This window comes from Haemorhous mexicanus, chromosome 25 (genome assembly GCF_027477595.1).
Source record: "Haemorhous mexicanus isolate bHaeMex1 chromosome 25, bHaeMex1.pri, whole genome shotgun sequence".
Taxonomy (NCBI): domain Eukaryota; kingdom Metazoa; phylum Chordata; class Aves; order Passeriformes; family Fringillidae; genus Haemorhous; species Haemorhous mexicanus.
In genome coordinates, this window is record NC_082365.1 from 603,028 (window position 1) to 624,440 (window position 21,413).

The 21,413-nt window shown below is 56.5% G+C and overlaps 2 protein-coding genes across 2 annotated transcripts; one reads left to right on the top strand and one right to left on the bottom strand.

Annotated features, from left to right (window-relative positions):
- Nucleotides 1–69: 69 nt before the first annotated feature.
- Nucleotides 70–5,105, top strand: WDR77 (WD repeat domain 77). Its single transcript, XM_059867449.1, has 10 exons — nucleotides 70–277; nucleotides 384–569; nucleotides 856–997; nucleotides 1,089–1,138; nucleotides 1,462–1,532; nucleotides 1,888–1,942; nucleotides 2,185–2,256; nucleotides 2,345–2,453; nucleotides 2,902–2,970; nucleotides 3,305–5,105. Exons 1-10 carry the CDS (start codon nucleotides 85–87, stop codon nucleotides 3,462–3,464), a joined length of 1,107 nt encoding a protein of 368 aa, XP_059723432.1. The 5' UTR covers nucleotides 70–84; the 3' UTR covers nucleotides 3,465–5,105.
- Nucleotides 5,106–6,337: 1,232 nt separating this feature from the next.
- On the bottom strand, nucleotides 6,338–19,909 carry C25H6orf132 (chromosome 25 C6orf132 homolog). The gene is made up of 5 exons (XM_059867530.1): nucleotides 19,701–19,909; nucleotides 16,174–16,289; nucleotides 13,039–13,114; nucleotides 9,894–12,729; nucleotides 6,338–9,584 (listed from the first exon to the last, which is right to left on the bottom strand). The coding sequence occupies exons 1-5, from the start codon at nucleotides 19,849–19,851 to the stop codon at nucleotides 9,482–9,484; spliced, it is 3,282 nt and encodes a 1,093-aa protein (XP_059723513.1). The 5' UTR covers nucleotides 19,852–19,909; the 3' UTR covers nucleotides 6,338–9,481.
- Between the last annotated feature and the right edge of the window lie 1,504 nt (nucleotides 19,910–21,413).

Consider the following 21,413-nt stretch of genomic DNA (forward strand, 5'->3'; position numbering starts at 1 on the left):
GGGCGGGCGCGGGGCGGGCGCTCTCGCGAGAGGAGGCGGCGGCGGGAGACACGTGGGGGCACGGCCGGCCCCGCCGCCGCCGCCATGGAGGAGCCGCTACCGCCGCCGCCGCTGCCGCTGCCCCAGGCGGCCCCGCCGCCCGCCCCGCCCGACAGCGCGGCCCCCGCCGCCCCGCTGGATGGGGACCCCGCGGCAGAGGCCGCCGCCGAGTGGAACATCCCGCCCAGCGCGCCCGCCTGCATGGAGCGGCACCTGGAGCGCGCGCACTACCGCGCAGGTAGCGGGGCGGCGGCGCGGGGGGCGCGGCGGGCCTGGCCCCGGGGGCCGCTCCCGGGGCGCTGCCCGCGCCTCGCCCCGCGCCTCCCCTCGTGTCTCTCCCGCAGACGGGGCCCTGCTGCTGGGCGCCTCCGGGCTGAACGGGCGCTGCTGGACCGGCTCGCTGTGGGTGTTCGCCGAGCCCCGGCGCGCCCCCAGCGAGGGCTTCTGCACCGCCGGCGTGCAGACCGAGGCGGGGGTGGCCGACCTGTGCTGGCTGGCCGACAGGGGCATCCTGGTGGCCTCCGACTCCGGTAAGCCGTGGGCATGCCCCCATCCTTCCTGGGGTGCGCCTGTCCCCTGTCCCCTCTGCTGAGCTGGGTGTCCCCCCGTTCCTCCCCTGAGGTGTGCGGCCCCCTGCCCTGCTCAAAGGTGGGTGTCCCTGGGGTGTCACTGGGGTGGGTGTCCTTGTCCATCACTCAGGTGGGTGTCCCTGTCCATCACTCAGGTGGGTGTCCCTCTCATTCCCGTGGGTTTCTCTGTCACTCACTCAGGTGGGTGTCCCTGTCACTCAGGGGGGTGTTCCCCTGTGTCCCCCAGGTGCACTGGAGCTGTGGGAGCTGGAGGAGAACGAGAGCCTCATCGTGAACAAGTTCTGTAAATACGAGCACGATGACATCGTGACCTCGGTGTCGGTGCTGGCCGGCAGCAGCCAGGCTGTCAGCGGGGGCAGGGACTGCTGGTGAGTGTGCCCAGCCTGGCAGTCCTGTGCCCAGCCTGGCAGTCCTGTGCCCAGGCTGTGCTGGGCACTCACCGCTCACTCTCATCCACAGCGTGAAGGTCTGGGACATCCCGGAGCAAACGGTGCTGCACTCCTACAGAGGTGAGTGCCAACACACCCCTCTCTCCCTTTTATAATCCCCTTTATGTCCCACTTTGACCCTTTCTCCCTGAGCCCTTGTCTGGCTCCCTCAAGCTCAGGGCTATCACAAGGACTGTGGCCATGGCTGGATTGGGCAGCTCATGGATCCACACTTGGATTGGGCAGCTCATCACTTTGGTAGGAGGCAGTTGCTGCTGCCGAGCAGAAGTTATCCCGTGTCTGGGCAGAACTGTTAAACTGCTGTGCCTCTGGAGGGCCTTGGGAATATGTGGGAATGGTGGATACAATCTTTGAGGCTCTTTATCCTTTTGTGCTTTTGGTAGCTCACTCCGATGCAGTGACATGTGTGGCCTCCTGTCCTGGTAAGGACACTGTGTTCCTGTCCTGTGCTGAGGTAAAGCTCACTCTATTCTCTAAATCTGTCCCATTTAAATGAGATTTAACTTTAGGTATTTACAGTTTAATACACTTAGAAACCACTTCTTGTGTTGGAACCTGCCTCCCTGTGTTATTGCATGTTCTGGTCTGATAAATTTATAATCAGTTTGCCAAACAGATTCCTACAGGTTTGTATCAAATTTTGGGAGCTCCTAGGTCTGTCCTGGGGGTGACTGAAGGCTGCACTTGGTGACAGCATCATTTTAACCCAGAGGAAAACACGGGGTCATTTTGCCTGTGAGTCAGCAGTGAATCTGAATTTATGCCACGAAGAAACTGTAAAATTCTTCTCATTCCTTTTGGATTTCTAGGACAACAGAACTTTACTCTGGGACACCAGATGCCCCAAACCAGCTACCCGAATTGGTATGTCTCTGTGTGCAGTCACTGCTTCTGCATGAGTGTGTTGGAAGAAATAAATTATTGTATGCCTTTTAACTCCAAATCTGGTGATGTGCCTGTTAAAACCTGAGGAGGTCTGACTCTGTCACAGAAGTACAATAAGCTTAGAACACTTGTCCTGCTGCAGTAGCAGTGCTGAAGGAGATAGATGAGGAATGTCTCTGAGCTGCCTCCTTCCACTCTCACCCCAGTTTGTTCCCTTGCAGTTTGCAGTGCCTGTAATTACCTCCCTACCTCAGTCATGTGGCATCCACAGAAAAGTGACATCTTTGTCTTGGGTAAGAGCCTGCACCCTCACCAGGCAAACCAAGGTGGCTGTGTCCACAGGGCAGTTTGTGCTGTAACCTCAGTGCCCCTCTCTCCCAGGTGATGAAAGTGGAACAGTTGCACTGGTGGACACAAAGAATCCTGACTCTGCCCTCAGCGCTGCCGTGCACACCCGAGGCATCACAGGCTTTGCTTTCTCTGCACACAGGTACCCATGATTCTGGCACACAACGTGGCACTGCCTCCCCTCAAAAGCCTTAGTTCTTCTTGAGGAAAACCTGTGAGAGTGCCAGTTTTGGTCTTCTCATCCAGGAGATTGTAGCAGAGAACAGAGTAAACCAGGCAACGTCTCACTTCTGACACGTGAATGTCCACAAGAATTCTGCAGCTCCAGAATTACTGACCCACACACTGTGGGGACTGCTCTAATTACAGTCACCTCTGATTAAAGAAGGATCACTTGTTTTCAGACTCTGAGTGTTCCCACTTCATGTACTGGCACCCTGCCAGATGCTAATGAAAACATTTTTGTAAGATTTTTTGTGACTTCATTCACTGAACCTGGGTCTGGATCACTAAAAATCCTGCTGTTCACAAGTTTATCCCTAAAAATTCTTGTATTTGCTTGCTCTAACTGTGCTCTCATCTCTCTCTAGTTCACCCTTACTGGCTTCCATCAGTGAAGACTGTTCAGTTGCTGTTCTTGACTCAGACCTCTCAGAGGTGTAAGTACAGACAGAATACTCACTGCTGTTGTCTTCTTGTCTTCTCAGTTAATGATTAATACACGGGATGGTTTGGGGTGGAAGGGATCTTAAAGATCATTCATCCCACCCCCTGCCATGGGCAGGACACCTTCCACTATCCCAGGGTGCTCCAAGCCCCATCCAACCTGGCCTTGGGCACTGCCAGGGCTGGGGCAGGCACAGCTGCTCTGGGCAACCTGGAGGTGCAAATGTTCCTAAATAGAGGAGCATCATCCTGACAAGCCAGCAGTTAGGGATTGCACAAGCCCACGTGGTCTCTGCTGATGGCTAATGGAGTGTTGGTGTTTTCCAGGTTCAGAAACCATTCTCATCGAGACTTTGTAAAAGGCTTGTCCTGGTCTCCTTCAGATGATGCCTTGCTCACTACAGTTGGATGGGATCATCAGGTTTTACATCACACTGTCCCCCTACCAGCTGGTGAAGCTTCTGGAATCAACTGTGTAAAAGAATAGTTTTATAAACTCGTGGTCCAAGTTCCTTGCTGGCATCACTTTGATTCTGCTGAAGTCGCAGGTGTGTGAGCTGGAGTGGGGTCTGGTGTCTGCCTCCAAGCTTGTGGCTAAGAAGGTTCCTGTAGTAATTTTGAATTAGGCATAAGTTAGTTATAAACCAAGCTTTACCCTCTCCTCAGGAGTGGCTTCTCCTGTAATAAAAGACTTTGGTTTTACTCAGAAAAAAATTGACTTCAGGCACAGAGGAGACTGGGAGAGACAGGGAATTAGGTGTAATGAAAAAAGAAATAAAGTCAAAAAGACTTGATTCTTTCCTCAGTTCTCCAGACTACCCGTGGAACTCACAGAAGCTTCTGGGGGAGGTTAGCAATGTGCCTCTTGTTGGGTGGATGTGAGAGCCTCACCCTTGAGCCAAGTTCTTTGCTCTGTAAATCAGGTGGAAAGAAAAGACCCGTTGGGATCCAGGGGCTAGAAGGGTTCCAGGTTGTCCTTAATGCAGCTCGTGGCTGGTGAAGGGGGTTCAGCCTCAGTTCCAGTGGGGAGCCTCTGTGCTTGTGCACTGGTGTAGAATCCAGAGTTTGGTGTCAGGAGGTAAAGTGAGGATCCCAGCTGGAGCCCTGCAGTTCAACACTGGGATGGTGCTGGAATCCTGGCGTGCCAGGGGGCACTGGCAGGGGCTGGCAGCAGGAGGGAGTGGGTGCTGTGCTCTTTGACACCAGGGTTCATCTCCTCTGTGCTGAAGGCAACTCACTCAAGGATAAGAGCTGTGAACAGAAGGTTTCTGTGGGGTAAAACTGGACTAAGGACTTCAGCTGTCATTTGCTTGCTCCTGTACCAGACTGTGCTTAGTGATAGCCCAAATCCACACACTTGTGACAAGTGACTTCTTGTGCTGGCACCGAGGGGACAGGACACTGCCCCACCCCCAGGCCAGCCTGCACAGAGCCCACAGAGGTGTTTTTGTCAAATACCACATACATTTCTAACTCAGCTGTTCACCTGGAGAAAGTCACTGCTCTGCATGCATTGCTGCTGCTCTAGGTATGGCTTGGTCTGGCCTAGTATTTCCTAGACAGAATTAAGCAAGTCCTGACTGATGAAACAAAAATACCATTGAAATGAATGTTACTCCTGGTTCTTTAGCATGATAGCAGCACTTAAATGTACACTGCTTCAGTTCTTATCTCTGCATCCACGTAGGTTTAGTTGTGCAAAGCCCACAATTAATTTTTAGGCAGACTAAGCTTTCCCAAGCTCTGTACTTCTCTCACACTCCTTGTAAACCTCACTTGCTGCTTTTTAAATTCCCGTGTCATACAGGTGTTCACAGCACCTGCCTGTTCTAGAGCAGTGTATGCCAAGAAATGATGATAAAAACTGACACATTTCCTCAGAAGTACCCCTTGAACCACAAAGTCCCCTCCTGGGGGGATGCTGTACTGGAACAGGTCTTGTGCTGGTTCTGAAAAGGTTGTCTTGGAAGATGGTTTTCGTGTGTAACTGGGGTTGAGTTCCACTGGGCCACTTCTGTAGCACTGGAGAGCCAGCTGAGATCTGAGGTCATCCACACAGTTCAAGTTGTGATTTCAGTCCCTGATATTAAAACTGTTCTTAAATAAACGTTCACCGTATTGCTGTTCACTGCCAGGGTACTGCAGTTCTTCAGCACTGCTGCAAGGCAGGCTCTGGCTCCTGCTGCTTTTCAGGAAGTTGTTCTTGCCAGAACTCAGAACTTGGGGTTCCATCATGCACAGCTAAAAATAAAAGTTCAGATGTCAGACATTAAACCACACTAGGTTCCTGATATTGCCACACCTGAGCAAAACACAGCAGTCCATGGCAGGAGACTCGTGGTGGGTGCTGAAGCCTGCAGGGAGGGCAGGTCATTGGTGATATATTAACTCTTTTTTACAATTAAAGACCAAACAAGCCTCGATGCTTCAGCATCTGGCAGGTGTTTGTGGTGCCACAGGATGGCAGCAGTGCCCTTGACAAGGGCAAGGCTCGGCCCCAGCTCTGCTCGTTGCCTTGAAGGATATCTGCTTCTGGGGTGCCTGGCACTTGCACTCGGGGTGTTCCACTCATAGGCACAGAGCAGCAGCAGTGCAGGAGTCGCTGCTGGGGTGCAGCTCAGCTCAGAATTGTACCAGTGGCTCAGAGCTGCTGGACCAGTGCTGGCAAGGCTGCAGTGAAGTCCCAGGACAGCAGCAATCCCACATCAGTCCTGGCTGCCTCTGCAGCTCCCCAAGGAATGGAGGCAATGCTGGGGGTTTGTGGCTTGCTCAGCTGTCCCTGCACCACCCACACCGTTCACGTTTGGGGACACTTGGGGACACCCACTGTGGCTCCAGTGGAAGCTTCAAGGCACACATTGCCTCCTTTCCCTGTAGCCAGAGCCGGCTGAAGGAGATGAGAATGCAAATCAGTTTCATTCTGAGTGCAGAGGAGCAGCCACACTGCAGACAAACCTTTTTGCTGCCTGCATTGCTGACACCGTGCTTGCAGTTTTGGGCACAGCATTCCAGTTGGGACTTGCAGCAGGCAGGAGTTTCATCCCTGCTGAGCAGCTCCAGCCCAAGCACTATTTATAGAAGCTGCTCCTCTGCCAGCCTGCCCAACCAGCTGGGTGTGAGTGACAGAGCTCCTGGGGCTCAGCTGCCCCTTCCTGCCCTGCCTGGGCTTCTGAGAGCACTGACATGGCCACAGGCTTTGGATCAACCACCCAGGGAAACTGGACCAAGCCCTGGGTAAGCTGAAATTCAAACCCTTGCTGAGCTACCTTTTCCCATCCTTGCAGGGATGTGCAAACTTCCCAATCCTCCAGCAGACAGACCATGCAAGCAACACTAAAAAAAGTCAGACCAGACGTGTAATAAAACATCCAGAAATGTTTAATGCAAGAAGGTTGGTGTTCAGTGGCACTCATAAATAAGAGACTTTGTTCAATACTTTACAGCTAAAGCTCTGTTACACTCCCCTAGCAGGAACTTGTGAGGAAGAGGCAGCTGCAGGGGATAATTTCAGTTGTATCAGACTTGAATTACCACACTGCATCAGAGAGGGTGAAGTGAGAATAATTCCACACTCAGGCTTCAGGGTAGCTCTCAGCCCTGGGCTGAGGCAGGGTGCTTTGCTCCATTAATACCCCCCAGTTTTGTTTCCTCTTACTCTATTGCTAAATTTCTGTAGTGAAAGAGCTGGGAGGAGGAATGCAAGGACAGTTTATTTATCCAGAGTTACCTGCCCCAGGAAGGGGGGCTCGTCCCCACCCCTGCAGTCCTCCCTCCTGGGACATCACACTCTGTCCCCAAGTGCTTTGGCTGCCAACAGCTCTGACAGTGCTTCCTTTGTCACAATGGCCCCAGAATCAATGGTGAGCTGTTCCTGAAATACCAGAATTTGCTGAATGCATTCAAAGGAAGCAGGGATAGTCCAAAGTGAAGAACAGAAGAGTCCCACTGCTGAAAACCTGCATGCTAACCAGTCCTACAACTGGGAGCAGAGTCCACCCTGATTCAGTGGCAGCTCAGTCCCCTGGGCAGTCCCTGAATGGCGTTCTTGAATGAAGAGTGGCTCTTGTATAAAGCTGACTTCTATTTACACACTTCTAATAGTAAATTAAAGCAATTATGTCTGCTAGAAATGAGACACTCCGTGGTGTCTAAGACCACAATTCACCTCCACGTGAATTGTGTGTCTGGGTGAAACGTGACATTTAAACGTGACATTTAAAACAGGTATCAACATTGGAGTGTCACATTCTCTTAAAAAAAAAAAAAAACAAACCAAAAAAACCCTTGTGTTGGGGAGATTGCAATTTGGAAGAATTCTTGAGGTGGAACACTGCACACATACCCCCCTGCCCTCCCCACTTCTGGGCAAAGTCAGTATCAAAAGCTGAAATTGCCCACCCAGCCTTAAAATTGTTTCTGAGAGCTCATTTGCAAATATAGCTTATTATTTTGGAAAAAAAAAAAGTATCAGGAAGAAAAAACCATTAAGTTGCAACACTATCAAAGAGACTTCTTTGTTTGTTTTCAAGTTAAACTGGTGAAACTTCATCCAGTACCAAAACACGACCCTGGAGCCCCTCCAGGAGGAGCATGGATTTACTTCTACATAAGAATAAGAATGCTCAAGATGCTCCTTGCATGGAGAAAACTCCATGTTTTGGGGCAGGTGGTATTCCACATGACACTTGGCACACTTAAATGTCCTTATAGTTACTCCACAGTCACTTCTCTCCATAAATATTTTTTTAAAACCAACACCCAGATATTAAAAGCCTATTTCAATATTGGCTGGGGTGAGCAGTGGAAATCTTCTAAGTCACTATGACTTGCTGGCATAAAAATGCCCTTTGAATTAGCTATTAGACTGATTATTGTATTTGCATTTTCATTTTATTCACAGCAAAGTGAAGTTCAGAATACTTTAAAGCTGCTGCAATATCTGAAAGGGCTGTTAAAATCTTAGGTAAAGCTGGAAATAACACGAAACACAGATTGTCAATGACATGACTCGAATATCAAGATAACTTTTGAGAATTCCACAATGAAGGAAAATGTATCCCTGATTTTGAGCTGAACTGTAAAGCAAGATCTGCTTGCAGGCCACATCCAGATGTGTGCCAGGCAGGGTAAGCTGGAGTGGAACCAGTGGCATTTATAGCATTGAAAAAAGAAAAGTGCTTTCCATGAAAACAGACTCATGTCTCAAAGTGCTTTCAGTTTATCAGTGACAAGGAAAAAATTCTCTACAAGTTTTTACAGTTATCTTACAGTGAGTTTCAGCAGGTTTACCTGGGAGGAAGAGTCTCTGTTTCTAGTTTCAGAACGTTGGCTATTCACAACTCAGGTCAGCTGTGGTGAGACCCCGCTGCTCACTCTGGAACCCTCTTTAAGGCTTCTCACAGCTCCCACCCCTGCCCAGGCACCAGCAGCTGCTCGGAGGCTGCAATGGGGAGCAGGGCAGGGCTGCACCTGCAGCACCTGGACCAGCACTGAGGCAAACAGAGAGAGCCAGCTCCCGTCAGGTGTCCCTGCAGACACCCCACCAGCACAAACAGTCACACTGAAATGGAGCTTCTCAGTCCCAGATCAGGCACAGGGAAGCCCAGAGCAGTGGAACAGCTCATAAGGACACTTTGTGGGGCACAGGGGTGTGAATGGCAAGAGAGCCCTCGGGGAGAGCACCACAGCAAGTCTGGGCGAGTCGCTGGCACCCACCAGCCCAAGGAAAAGGATTGCTCCGTGTCCTACACCTCCAAAGTGCTTCACAGCCTCCCAGCCAGGCCTCACAGCCTCCTTCCACGAGGAATAATTACCAACAGAAACATTTACAGTGACCAAAAGGCACAGCAAAGCAGGGCCCCTGCTCCCAAAGCTGCTCCTGGAGAAGGGGTCAGAGCCCAGCTCGGCAGGGCAGGCACTGACTGCTCAGAGCTGGGTTTAAGGCAGAACTGATTTGTTCCAAACTCTTAAGGACACAAAGGGTCAGGATCAAGGCATCCTAAACTCTCCTCCTATCCCACTGGCCTCACATTCTTATTTTAATCCCTGACATTTAGCTATACACTGTTTTACTTCCATTGTGCACATCTCAGTTGGTTTCTCCCTGCTCCCAAACGTGCTGGAGTTAAACCAATTAAAGAACAAGCCGAAATCAACCTTTCCAGTGGTGATGCTCTTTAAAGAGAGCTGAGGATGCTCTTTGGCTTTCCTAGACAGCCTCTCAGGCTGCAATCCTGAAAATAACCCGGGAGGGAAAACGGGAAAAAGGGGAACCACGTTTGCTCACGTAACAGGGCAGCGGCCTGCCCTCCGCAGTAACTACTCTCCATGGCAGTCTTTGAGAAAAGTCCGGTCTCGGGCTCATTCCCCACCAGCAGTTCCAAGCCAGTGCGTTTCCAGGCTGGGTCGGGACCGTCCCTGGTGCCCGTAGAGGAGGAAGGGACCGACCCAGGCACCTTCTCGCCCCTCCCAGCCGGCCGCCGGCGGGGCGGCCCCGAGCTCGGCCTACCGGTGGCTCTGGTAGGCGTAGGAGATGGGCTGGCGCGTGCCGGGCCGGACCGTGAAGGTGTTGGAGGGTCCCCCGTAGTGCGGGGTGCCGTGGGCAGGCCTGCAGGGAGAACAGAGGGACAGTCACCCAAAGCAAGCCCAGGCAAACCTTGGCGTTGGGTCAGCACCGCAGGGATGAAGCGTTTCACTGCTTCGTGTCTCCCTCAGTGAGGTGGGGACAGGAGGGACATGGGCATGGGGTCACAGCTGGCACCAGGAGGAGCCATGGGCGGTCACTGCCCTCAGAATGGGGCAGCAGCATGAGCCAAGGGGCAGCGACTTCCCTGGAGCCCTGCTCTGGGGCCATTCCAAGGGACACCGAGGACAGGGAGAGTGGGCTCAGGGAGCACGTGGGCTCAGGGGCACGTACCTGCTGGCTGTCAGCACGCTGGTGGGCGAGAAGTCCCCGTTCTGGCCCTTGTACTTGGCCTCAGCCCCGGGGCCGCCGTAGGCCGCAGCTTTCCCCGCAGCATCCATCGACGCCCGCCTGCCCTGGGCGCTCGAGGGGCCATTCCTGTGGCCGGGGCCCGGGCGGCGAGACCCCTCCCCGGGCGTGGAGCTGAACCCCCCGGGGCCGTAGGAGGAGAGGGTGGAGGAGAGGGTGCCCGAGGCCCGGGGGGCTGCGGCCGCCCGGGGGTAGGAGCTGTCGGGCTCCGACATGTACAGGCGCTTCTTGATCAGCGGGCGCGGGTTGGGGCCGTGGCTGGGGAAGCTCGTGGAGCTGCTGTAATCCGGGTACTGCGGTGTGAAGTCACCGTTCCTCCAGCTCTTCTCCAAGGGTGGCGGAGCAGCTGGCTCCTGGTTGCCCCCGTAGCTGCGGCTGTAGCCAGCCCACCTGAAATAGCGCGGCTCTCCCGAGCCCCGGCCGCTGTCAGGGACGCTGGGGCACTTGCGGTTCTCCTCCCGGCTTGCGAGGGGACCCTCGTCCACCTCGTTGCTGAATTCGGGGGGCGGGGGGATAATGCCGAAGTCCAGCACCGTGTCCCCGCTCTCCTCCTCCCGGGGCGCTCCAGGCCGGGCCGGGCCGGGCCGGCTGGGCTGCCCCGCGTCCAGCAGGCCCCGGAGCAGGCTGGAGGCAGCGGCTCGCCGGGGCCCGGGGGGCTGCGCCTCGCCCGCCGCCCGCACGTCCCGGCCCTGCTCCGAGGAGCTGGAGAAGGAGGGGGGCTTGCTCCAGCCAGACCCTGCTGGACTGGCCGCAGACGGCCGAGGCACCACGGTGAAGGAGTAGGGCTTGGACTCGTGGCGGAAGAAGCTGGTGGAGGAGGTGTCCGACGAGGCACTGGTGAGTCTCAGGGCTGGCTTCGCCCTGAGGGCAGCCGCCCCGTCCCCGGCCTGGCGGCCCCGCTGGGCACGCTGCCGGGCTGCCAGCAGCAGGGCCATGGGCGAGCCCCGCTCCACGCGCTCCCCCGTCACCGGGTGGATCAGCACCTCCTCCTGCCCCGCTCCCGAGGTGCCCGGGGGGCTCCTGCCTGAGCTCCCGGGGCAGGAGGGCTCAGCAGAGCCCGGGGCAGAGGGCGGCTCGGCCGAGCTGGCCCCAGCCCGGTGCACTTTGTACTGGAAGATGGCCGAGCTGGGCTGTGGCGCCGGGCTCTGTGCAGGGGACACAGGGGCTGAGGGGGGGCTGGGAGCTGGGGGCTCCTCTGCCGGTTCCTGGGGTGGGTCTGGGGGACTCACGCTGCTGCTTAGGGACCCAGGAGCAGGGCTCACATCCTCTGTGACCTTGCCAGCAGCAGGAGCAGGATGGTCCTCGTGGTCTGTCTCATCCTTCTCCACAGTAGCCACCGGGGCTGGGAGCGGGCTGGGGACCGGCTTTGGCACCACTGAGTCACTCGTGTCAGGGGGGCTCTTCCTCAGGTCAGGGGGGCTCTTCCTCACCTGTGGGGTGCTGATGCTATTCTCCACACCCTGCTTCTGGCTGCTGAGCCCTGAGGCAGGTTTCCCCTCTTTCTTCAGAGACAGCACAGCCTCCAGCTCGTTCCTGATCGTCATCACACTGCGGGGCTGTGTGTCAGGGTTGCTGTCCGGGGCGGTGACTGCAGTGCTGGGAGAGCCCCCACTGGTGCTGGGGGGACTGCTGGGCGCCTCTTTCTTCTCACTCTCCCCTCCCTTGGATAACCCCGTGTCCTTCCTGGCGAGCTGGGGCTCGCTGAGCCCTGGCTCACGGCTGCCAGCACGGCTGGGACCACCGTCCACGGGCTGGGGAGCAGCCGGCTTCTCCAGCGGCCTCTCCTCGCGGCGCGGGGAGCGCAGCAGGGCCGAGAGCTCGTCCCGCAGCTTGTTCAGGTTGTTGGCATCCTTCCAGTCATCCTCACAGCTCGGGTAGTCCGGAGGGGGCAGATCCAGGTCGTTCGCAGTGAGAGGTTCAGATTTTGGAGGGGAGTCTCTGCCGGCTGTTTTCAGCTGGGGAATCCTCTCCCCCTCGGAGCCCGGCAGTGGGGAGCGGCGGCCGGCGGGATTCGCGCCTTGGCTGAGCCCTGCGCCCGGCTTGGGGCTCAGTGGAGGGGGCACAGCCGGCTTCCCAAGGCCCTGTCTGAGCCCGGAGCTCCTCTGCTCGGCCTCTCCCAGCCGCGCCTTGCCCGCAGGTCTGATGGTGAAGCAGGGCGGCAGGGGCGGCCGGGCGTGAGGCTGCCTGGGCACGGGCTCCTGCCGGCCCTCCTGCACCGGGATGGACGAGGAGCGCGCCGGGGCCGGCGGCGGCACCTTGAACGACCTGGGGAAGGTGAGGTGGGGCTCGGCCTTGGGCTGCAGGCTCTCCTTGGGGCTGGGGGCCGCGGGCGCCCCGGGCTCGGCGGCGCAGAGCGGCCCCTCGGCATCGGCCTGCCTCGTGTTCAGCACCGTCTCGGATTTCCACTTGGACATGCCGGGGCCGAAGGGGTCCCGGGCGCCCGGCGGGGCTGGCGGGATGAAGTCTGGAGGAGCCGGCGTGCTGGGCGAGGACAGGGCAGAGGCGGGAGGCGGCGGCGCTGCCATGGCGGGAGGCGGTGGCACCATCTCGGGTGGCAGTGGCGGCGGCGGTGGCAGCATTTCGGGGGGTGGAGGAACCGGCGAGGCCAGAGGGGGTGACACGGGCGCTGGAGGGGGTGGTGGGGGCACCGATGGCGGCGGGGGGATGTCTTCATCCAGGTCATGCCCATCGAGGGCCTGCGGGCGCAGGTCCCCCACCGAGCTGTACATCCGAATATTGCCATTGAGCTGGGAGCCAGAGCCTGCAGGAGCAGAGAGCACAGCCATGTGAGCACCTCTCCATCAGTGCTGGCCAGTGGCCTGCCCAGCGAGCCAGCCCCTTGCCAGGCTGTTTGAATCCTCCTGAATTGCACTAGCCACTTTGCCTCACCCCTTAGGAATTAATTAATTTTCAATGACTTCAAAAAATAATTAATAACAGACTCTATTTTAGCATGAAAATACATGAGCAGACTGTCTGCTCCAGAGCTGGGTACACACACACATTTCCTGCCCTGAGGGCTCGCTGAGCACTCTGTGCTGGCCAGGACTCCACAGAGAACATCCCTTACCAAGAGCTGCCTTTTCCACAAAGTCTTCTGGCACCGACGGCGTTGGCACAGCCACCCCGTGGGATTCCTGGGCGTTCTGCAGGAGTTGAGAAAACAGAGCCGTCAGTCTTACAGCCAGGGATCAGAGCAAAGGGCTGACAAGCAGCTGGTAATTTGTCCACACAAGCGCTGATGGGATCCAGGGCAGTGTCTGTGATATGGAGGTCCCTGTGGAAGCTGCTGTTGACAGGGTTTGAGGGGATGAGCGAAGTCATCAAGGCTGCACAGGCCATGGAGGGCTGGAGAGGAATTCAGCTACTTCACATCCCCCCTGGAGGAATTCAGCTACTTCACATCCCCCTGAATTCAGCTATTTCACATCCCCCCTGGAGGAATTCACATCCCCCTGGGGCTGCCCAGCTGCCAGCAGCAGCACCAGCCCCTCACTGCTGATGCACCAGTGCACTGAGCAGCTCCCCTGGGTTCAGTGGGCACTTTGGTGGGTATTTCTCTGCAGCAAGCACTGCCACAGTCACAGGCAGACCTCCAGCTTTTTGGGAAACTGGCACCAGCATATCTGAGCACTCTGGGGAAAGCTGCTCCTTGTGAGGTTTGTGTTTTGCTGGCAGTTACTCCCTTCAGGCTCATGCTGAGAACTCGGCAGTGCCTTTAGCTGGTACAGGACCAGCAATTTGGCAGCCTACACACCCGGGAGGGCGCCTGCAGCGAGGGCACCGCGGTAATTGCAGCCACCCAGGTGAGCCATTGGGGCAGGTGACTCACCTGGAGCCTGCCGGGGCTCTGCCAGCAGCAAAAGCCTCTCCTCCCTGACTCACGGCCGGGTTGGCTCCGAGGGGCTGGGGTGGCTCCAGGACACACCTGGGCACCCGGGACACACCTGGGCACCCGTGTGCAGGGCACAGCTGGGATGAGCAGCTCCGCCGGGGGGTCTCACACCGGGCCTGGGGGCAGCTCGGGGCACAGCAATGTCAGAGAGACACAAAGCCCCGAGGGAGGGAGCATCCACGGAGGGACACACTGTCCCATTCCCAGGCCCCACGTCCATTCCTGCTCACCCCAGGCAGCTGTTTGCACTGCTAACAGCCCTTGACAAAGGAAATGTTATCCTGCCATCAGCCCGCACCTCTCCCCCAGCCATTTCCTGCACACAAAAGCCTGGATAATGATTGAGCCCCTGCCCTTTGCCTTTCTCTGCCGTTATCACCGTTTTTACATCAGATTGCCATGGGATTCCAAAGTCTCCTGGACCAAAGGTCAGTTGGATTTGTCCATCCAGCCCCATCCAGGCTCAGACAGCACATCACAGCCACACACTGCGCTGCCCGGGGAGCTCAGGAGCTGCTGGGGCAGAGCTGATAAAACAGCAGCACCTGGGCTCCTGTGGAAGAGTCCTGGAATGCCCCAGCTTCGGCCAAAATAATGGGAAAATGCACAAATTTCACTTGCTACGTCCATCACCCTGCAGACAGACGACCAGAGATCCCCTATAAGCACAAGGGAATGAGCCAGACACAGGTGAGCCAGGAGTGAGGGAATTCCTGTCCTGGGATTGCACAAAGGACCAGACAGCTCCGTGCTGATGGAGAAGCCAAAGGCTGCAAAGGATTTTGGACGTGTCATTTCAAACTGGGCAAGCCTGTTCCTCACCAAAACCTTCTGTGGCAGCTGCTAATGCTCAGCATCTCTCCAAAACCACCCATCCCCACGTCATCAGCTGGCTTCTGAAATGGAAAGCATCCCCAGCACGCTGCCAGTCTGCAGAGATGGTTGGGCAGATTGTTGCCGGTGTTTGCTCGGGGTGTGGCCAGCCCAGAAAAGCTCCAGCTGATTCAGGGCCGGCTCTGGGTGCCGTGCCAGGAACCTGCATTTCCAGTTTGTGGTACCTGAATCAGATTGGTGCCTGCTGAGGATCCCGTGGGGGGGAAGCTTTCACTGCAACCACCAGGAATCGCTTTTCATCCCTGGAACAGAGTCAGCCCTCCCAGTGAAGGGAGCCTGCCTGTCCCCGTGGTCCCCAGCTCTCAGGAGCCCACCCATTCAACGACCAAGGTTTGAGGCTGCCCCTTTCAAAAGCCACCCAAAATACAACTGCTGAGCACCCTGGGGTCTCAGAGAGACCAAGAACTTCTCTGAATACGAGGAGCTGCCCCCAAACTCCTTGGTTTTGAGCTAGGGCAGTGTGGAGTTTGCTGCAGAAATTCGTTCCCTGGGATACCTGCAGTGCTGGGGCAGTGGGGGACCCCTCTCCTGCTGGATCCCTGTGGGATAGCCCGGGCTGGGGGCAGGAAGCTGCTCCTGTGGGAAGAGCTGCCAGGTGCAGAGGCACAGGAGCTGCAGGGCAGGGCGTGAGCATCCTCCTGACTCACCGGGAGCTGCTCGGTGGGTGGGGGGAAAGGGTTAAGGCAGGAGCTGCAGAACAGCCCTGTGCAGGTGTGTACCTGGGGCAGGTATGTAGAGGCAGCAGAAGTCAGTGCCAGAGCAAATCATGATCAAACCTCACCAAAAGCGTGCAAACATCCAACACACACTGGTGCTCCAAAACGCTGCCTTTTCCTACCAGGTCCTTCAGTTAGAGCTGGTACTGGGAGGAGCAGCCCAGGTTTGTGAGGGACCCTCAGAAGGCAAAAAGAGCCCCAGGGCCAGCTGTGCCTGTGTGGGCAGCAGCAGCAGGGCTTGGGCGACAGCCCTGAGGATTGGGAATGGTTTTTCATACAGAGATTGAAAAGAATCTCCCCCTGCACAGCCACAGCATCACCTCACCCCCGATCAGCAGGACTCAGTGCAGCACTGCTGGCTCCAGGCACCTGCCTGATCTGGGACAGATCCTGCCAGCACCAGGGAGATGAACTGCACTGATCTATCATCCTCCGTGCTCAGCAATTAGTGTTTAACTGAAAATGCAGTCTGACAGTGCTCACACCTCTCCCCCAGAGCCTCCTCTGTGTCCCAGAGCAGCCTGAGCTCAGATCACCCCAATCCCTCACAGCCAGCCTCATCACACAGGGGTCCTGCTTTTCATTTCTGCTCCCTCTCAGTAGGGGCTGAGAGCAGCAGCTCTGGGGCTGGGGCACCAGTTCCAGCCCAGCTCTGGGGCTGGGGCACCAGTTCCAGCCCAGCAGTGACTGGGGCACTCACCAGGGGCAGGAAGGTCAGCAGGGGCCGCACCCTGGGCCGGGGTTTGAGCGTGGCTGTGCCCGGGTCTGTCACCGTCCCGAAGCGATTGTCACCGTAATAGACCTCGATCACATCACCTGGGGGGAGAGCAGAGTGTGAGCAGCAGCACTGAGCTGGGCACTGCTGAAAACAACACAGACACCCCGGGAGTTCACAGAGAGCTGTGCAGAATTTGCTGCAGCAGCCCCAGGAGTGGGCAAAGCCCATCAGACCCTGAGGAAAACCTGGGTGTCCTGGAGGTGAGTGGAAGACAGGGGAGGAAGGTCCCCTGTGTGCAGGACAGGCACTCCCAGCCCTGTCACACACCTGCAGAGCTCAGAGAGCCTTCCCTGAGCTCTGCAGGATGAACTGGAGCAGCTCTGAAGGAACGGGAGGCAATCCTGGCTGGTCTGAGCAGCTGGAATCGAGGGCAGGCAGCAGCAGAGGAGCAGGGACAGCTCCTGCCCTGCCGAGCACTCAGTGGGCACAGCACTGACATCCCAGCCAGAGGGAATTCCAGGTGCTTCACAGCCCTCCAGCCTGCTTTGGGTGACTGCCCTGCCTGGGGAGACAGCAGGGCAGGAAGTCACAGGGCCCTGCTGTGACAAGCAGGAGAAGCCATCAGGAATTCCTGGTTCCCAGCCTTGTGCTTTCACCTTGAGCCACGCCTCTTGGGCCAGTTTATTTCTGACAGTGAATAAAGCTCATAAAATTAATTTAATTACGTTCTTTGTGTCTGATTAGCAGCATGAATTAACAAGCAGAAATACTGAAGCATGTAAACCCCACCTTGGCTGGAAGGAGATACACAAATAACTCGTAGCCAGAGAGACCGACATTAAAGAAAACCTGAGAGTTTGAGGAAGGAGGGGGAAACAACAAAATGGCTCTGATTGAAGGGAAAGCTGCAGGAGTGCTCCCAACAACAGACCTTGACAGTGAGGAAGGGAGAGAAGAAGAAGGATGGGCAGAAATCAGGAGGAAGCTCCCAGGGAAACAGCTTTACACCAAGTCTAGGAAAAAGAGGAGGGCAAATGCTCTGTGTGCATCCCACAGAAGGAACACCTGGAATGGAGAGCCTGACCACACCAGGGGCTGGGCATGAGGCAGCACAGCCTCTGCTGAGGGACTGGAGGCAGATGAATTCCACACAACCTTCAAACATACCACAGAGCCCAGAAGCACGCCAGCTTCTCCCTTCTCCCACTCAGCACCCCCAGGTCACCCTGGGACACCCCAGGAGCATCTGCCCTGCTGTCACTGCCCCTCCAGGCAGTCACAGCTTCCCCTCCCTCACACCAAACTTCTCCCACTACAAGTGATTCTTTACACAAAGGACATTTTCTCCAGCTTTCAAATCACCACCCAGCTGTGCTTCAGCCAGCCTGGTCCTACCAAGCCTTTACCACCTCCCTGCCTGGGAGGGGCCCAGAAGCATTCAGGAGGAGCTGCTGCAGTCCCAGGGAAGACAGAGGAGCCAGCAAATTGCCTGGAAGTGTCCAAGGCCAGGTTGGATGGGGCTTGGAGCAGCAGCCTGACCTAGTGGAAGGTGTCCCTGCCCATGAGAGGGAGTGAAATGAGATGAGTTTGAAGGTTCCTTTCCACTCAATCACTCTGTGATTCTCAGATGATTAATTCTGTGGGCGACCCCGCATTCAGTGAGTAAGGAGCAGGAATTAAGGCCAAGGCAAGAGGAGAGTTTGGACTCAGACAGCCTGAGCAGCAACAGAGTAGTTCTGAGACTTGAAACGATGAGTTTTATATTTAACAGTCACTAGGTAAACCCAGTGAGAAACTGGATTAAAGATCACAAGGACTTTGATCCTAGATTACTAAGCATCGCTACCCTGAATGCTTTAATTAAAGGAAAATGAAGTGCTTGTAGTTGTGTTTTCTTTGCTAGATAAACAGGACTTGCCTGCTGGGAGCCCATCACCAGCAAGCCCTGAGCTCTGCCAGCTTCCTTTCCTGGAAGGAGGGATCAGGAAATGCACCCTTGGAAGCTGTGGGAAGCAGCTGGCTCAAAGCACTGGCCTTGCTTCGGCCACTTTTTGACATTCAGCCTGTCCTGGAGACATTTGTGTTTGCTCAGCCACGGCAAATTAAATAAACAGTTTGCCACGCATGTAATGGAACTTCTTCCTCCCCGGGGGTTGCATCACCTGGAGGAGGTGCAGCAGGTTTGAGCCGGGGTACCCACAGCTCCCAGCAGGAGGAGGTGCCACCAGTCACTATATTCAGGAATCTCTGAGTCAGGGACATGCAAACCTCCACCCATTGCACATTGCCTAACTTGTGTTTACTTTGTATGAGAAACCAAGGTGGGGATCAGCAGGAGCAGGGGACTCCTCCAGGCACGGAGCCCTGCAGGAAATGTTCTAGAAACAGGGCCAGGGCTGGGGCTGCTGGGGCAGGACCAGGGCTTGCTGTGTGTGGGTCTGGGTACAACACAGCTGGCCCCTGGGCTGCTGCCCCTTTGGGCTGCTGGCCCCTGAGCCGCGGTGTCCCACTGCCACACTGCCGCTGCACCCTCACCGAGCCCCATTCCGGGCACAAAGGCCAGGAGGATGCTAAGGAGCGATTCACCAGCTGCTCCTCAGGCTCAGGTTTCAGGATTCCCGGCTCTTCCCCTGCAGTCCGACCCACACCTGAGCAGAAAGCTTTTGTACTGCCCCTGCAGAACCGCAGCCACGGAAATCAGGCTCCTAATAAGCAGACACAGCAACTTCTTTTCTTTTTTCTAATCCAAACCACATCAGAGAGAAGCTTGAATCCTCCTCAGATTTACGACAGTTAGAAATCAGCAATTTTCCTCCTAGGTTGCAGAGTTGCATGAAACTCCCTGTCACACTTTCATTTTATCTTGGTTTCAGCAGCTTGGCCTTTGGGGTGTAACCACCTCGCAGTTGCTTTCACAGACAATACTTCACCCTGCACAGCTCAGCAGGCGGCACTTCCATTTTTTTTAATCTTGGAAGAGTTTGTTGGGCTCTTACAGCCACCAAACTTCATCCACAAACTGCTATCTTCTATCTACCTGGCTCCATTACTATTAATTTGGCTCCCTCCTACATGAGCCTCCAGGGCACCGTATTGCAATTAAAACCACAAAGAAACACAAATAAATCCCGAGGAATATGCAACCCTCAGCTCCGTCCTCGCTCGCAGCCCTGCGAGAAACAGGTTTATGAGTAAATAACTCCGACCTGGGAAGGCGCAGATCAAACATGGCGTGGGAAAACGCGACGGGAAGCAACAAAGTGGATTTTCAGTCACTCATCAGCCTCTTTGAGCCGAGTTTAACCCGCCGGGAGCGGCAGCCGCCCAGCCGCGGTGCGGACCCCCCGCCCCGCTCGGGCACAGCTCCGGGACCGGCGCTGCCGCATCCCGGTGCCACCGAGCGCTCCCGGAGCTTCCCCGCCGGGCAGCAGCGGAGCCCCCGAGCCCACCTCACCCTTCTGGCCCCGGCACCGCCCGGCCGAGCCCCACGGCCGGCGGGGGACACTGACCGGTGCCACCCGCGCTGTCCGAGGTCACCTCCTGCGTGAAGATCCAGGGCGGGTTGGTGGCGAACAGGGACGCGGCGCTGGGGCTGGAGTGGCGCTTGCCGAAGAGGCGGCTGAAGGTGCCCTGCACCGAGTGCGGCTGGTGCTTCTTCATGCTGGCCGAGCCGAGGCGAGGCGAGCCGCGCCGGGCATCCCGCGGCACCGAGGAGACGGGGCCGAGAGCTCCGGAGGGGCGGGGACGGCCCCACCCCCGGGCCCGCCCTCCGCCAGGTGCCCCCGCTCCGAGAGCCGTGGGGCTGCGACAGCGCGGGGCCACCGGGAGCCGGGGCCACCGGGAGCCGGGGCTGCGAGGGCATCGGGGCTCCGAGAGCCGGGGCTGCGAGGGCATCGGGGCTCCGAGAGCCGCTGAGGCCGGCGGGGACCGTCCCGGTTCGGCTGCGGGCCCCGCAGGGACACCCCGAAGGCCCGAGGCTGATCCCTCTGTCCGAGCGCTCCCTGAGCTCCGGAGAGCCGGGTCCGGTGCCCAGGTACCCCGTGGGTGAGGAGCCTTTCCCCAGCCTCCCATTCCAAATCTCCCTGACTCAGCCGGGGCCGTTCCCTCGGCCCGAAGCCCCGAGGGCTCTGCCCTTCCTCTCCCTCCCGTGTTCCTCCGTACTTCACCTTCTGCCGAGCCCCGGCTTCCCTGGCGAGGCCACAAACACCCGGTGAGCCCGGGCTGCTCCGAGCCTCGGCGTGCTTTGGATGCAAGACCTTGAAGGCGATGGGATTGACCCCAAACCATTTCTAGTTTTGGGTACACAAGCAAATTTCTAGCACTGGTAGCGATTTTTTTGTGCCCTGCAAGTAAAAATTGAAAGTTAATGAGTAACGTTGCCTACTAATAAACGTAGGGAATTCTGGAGAACTTTAAACCCAAAATAGTTGTCAAAACATTAACTGTGAAACGCAGCTTCCAACTTCAGGTTAAGATCTTACACCTCTTTCTATCTCTACCTAGTTTTGGGAGTCAAAACCATATAGATATCTTTTTTTTCAGTGATAAATATCACTTTATCACTTTAAAATTATGGTTTTCTTATGAAAAGCATCTTCTTTTTTTGCTTTAAAGAACAAATTAAAGCAACACATTAAATCCCCTGTGAAGAATGAAAAATGAGCACTGTTACGATATCCCAAAAGAGAAGTCCAATCGTGGCACAGCTACGAGGCAGCACTTAAATAAAGCGAATTATGAATGGGAAACGAGGAAGGAAAAGGAGAATTAAATTGCTAAAATTCAGTTCGGTGGCTGTGGTGGAGGAGCTCTAACTCTTTAAGGGATGTCCCGGGGATTTCCGCGGGGCTGCGGCTCCCTGGCGCTGCTCGGGTGCCGCTCCCTGGCCAGGGCCGCTCCCGCTCCGCTCCGCAGGGGCGGCTCCGAGCCCTGCAATTAGTGCGGCTGGCCTGACAGTTATCTTAAGTGCTGCCTGTGAGACGGAAACGCCGCTGCCGACAGACAGACAGACACACAGACACACAGACAGCCGCCCTGGCACTCGGCAGGGACCGGCTGTGGCGGGCTGGGGGAGAAGGGATTGTCCTGCCTGCGGGGAAGAGAGGGATGGGATGGAAACTGGGAAACAGCTGCGCTGCAGCCGGATCCGGGTGGGAAACCGTGCTGGTGGGCTCTGGGCAGGGTCACAGGGGCACAGAAACACAGAACTTCTGAAACTCAGG

Excerpts from the sequence above, each read along its gene's own strand:
- WDR77 (XM_059867449.1), top strand. The coding sequence starts at position 85 with ATGGAGGAGCCGCTACCGCCGCCGCCGCTGCCGCTGCCCCAGGCGGCC. Across the intron at positions 2,257-2,344 it reads AAGTGACATCTTTGTCTTGG|GTGATGAAAGTGGAACAGTT; the intron begins GTAAGAGCCTGC and ends CCTCTCTCCCAG. Across the intron at positions 2,971-3,304 it reads GACTCAGACCTCTCAGAGGT|GTTCAGAAACCATTCTCATC; the intron begins GTAAGTACAGAC and ends GGTGTTTTCCAG.
- C25H6orf132 (XM_059867530.1), bottom strand. The coding sequence starts at position 19,851 with ATGAAGAAGCACCAGCCGCACTCGGTGCAGGGCACCTTCAGCCGCCTC. Across the intron at positions 16,290-19,700 it reads GGACAGCGCGGGTGGCACCG|GTGATGTGATCGAGGTCTAT; the intron begins GTCAGTGTCCCC and ends CTCTCCCCCCAG. Across the intron at positions 9,585-9,893 it reads AGCGTGCTGACAGCCAGCAG|GCCTGCCCACGGCACCCCGC; the intron begins GTACGTGCCCCT and ends TTCTCCCTGCAG.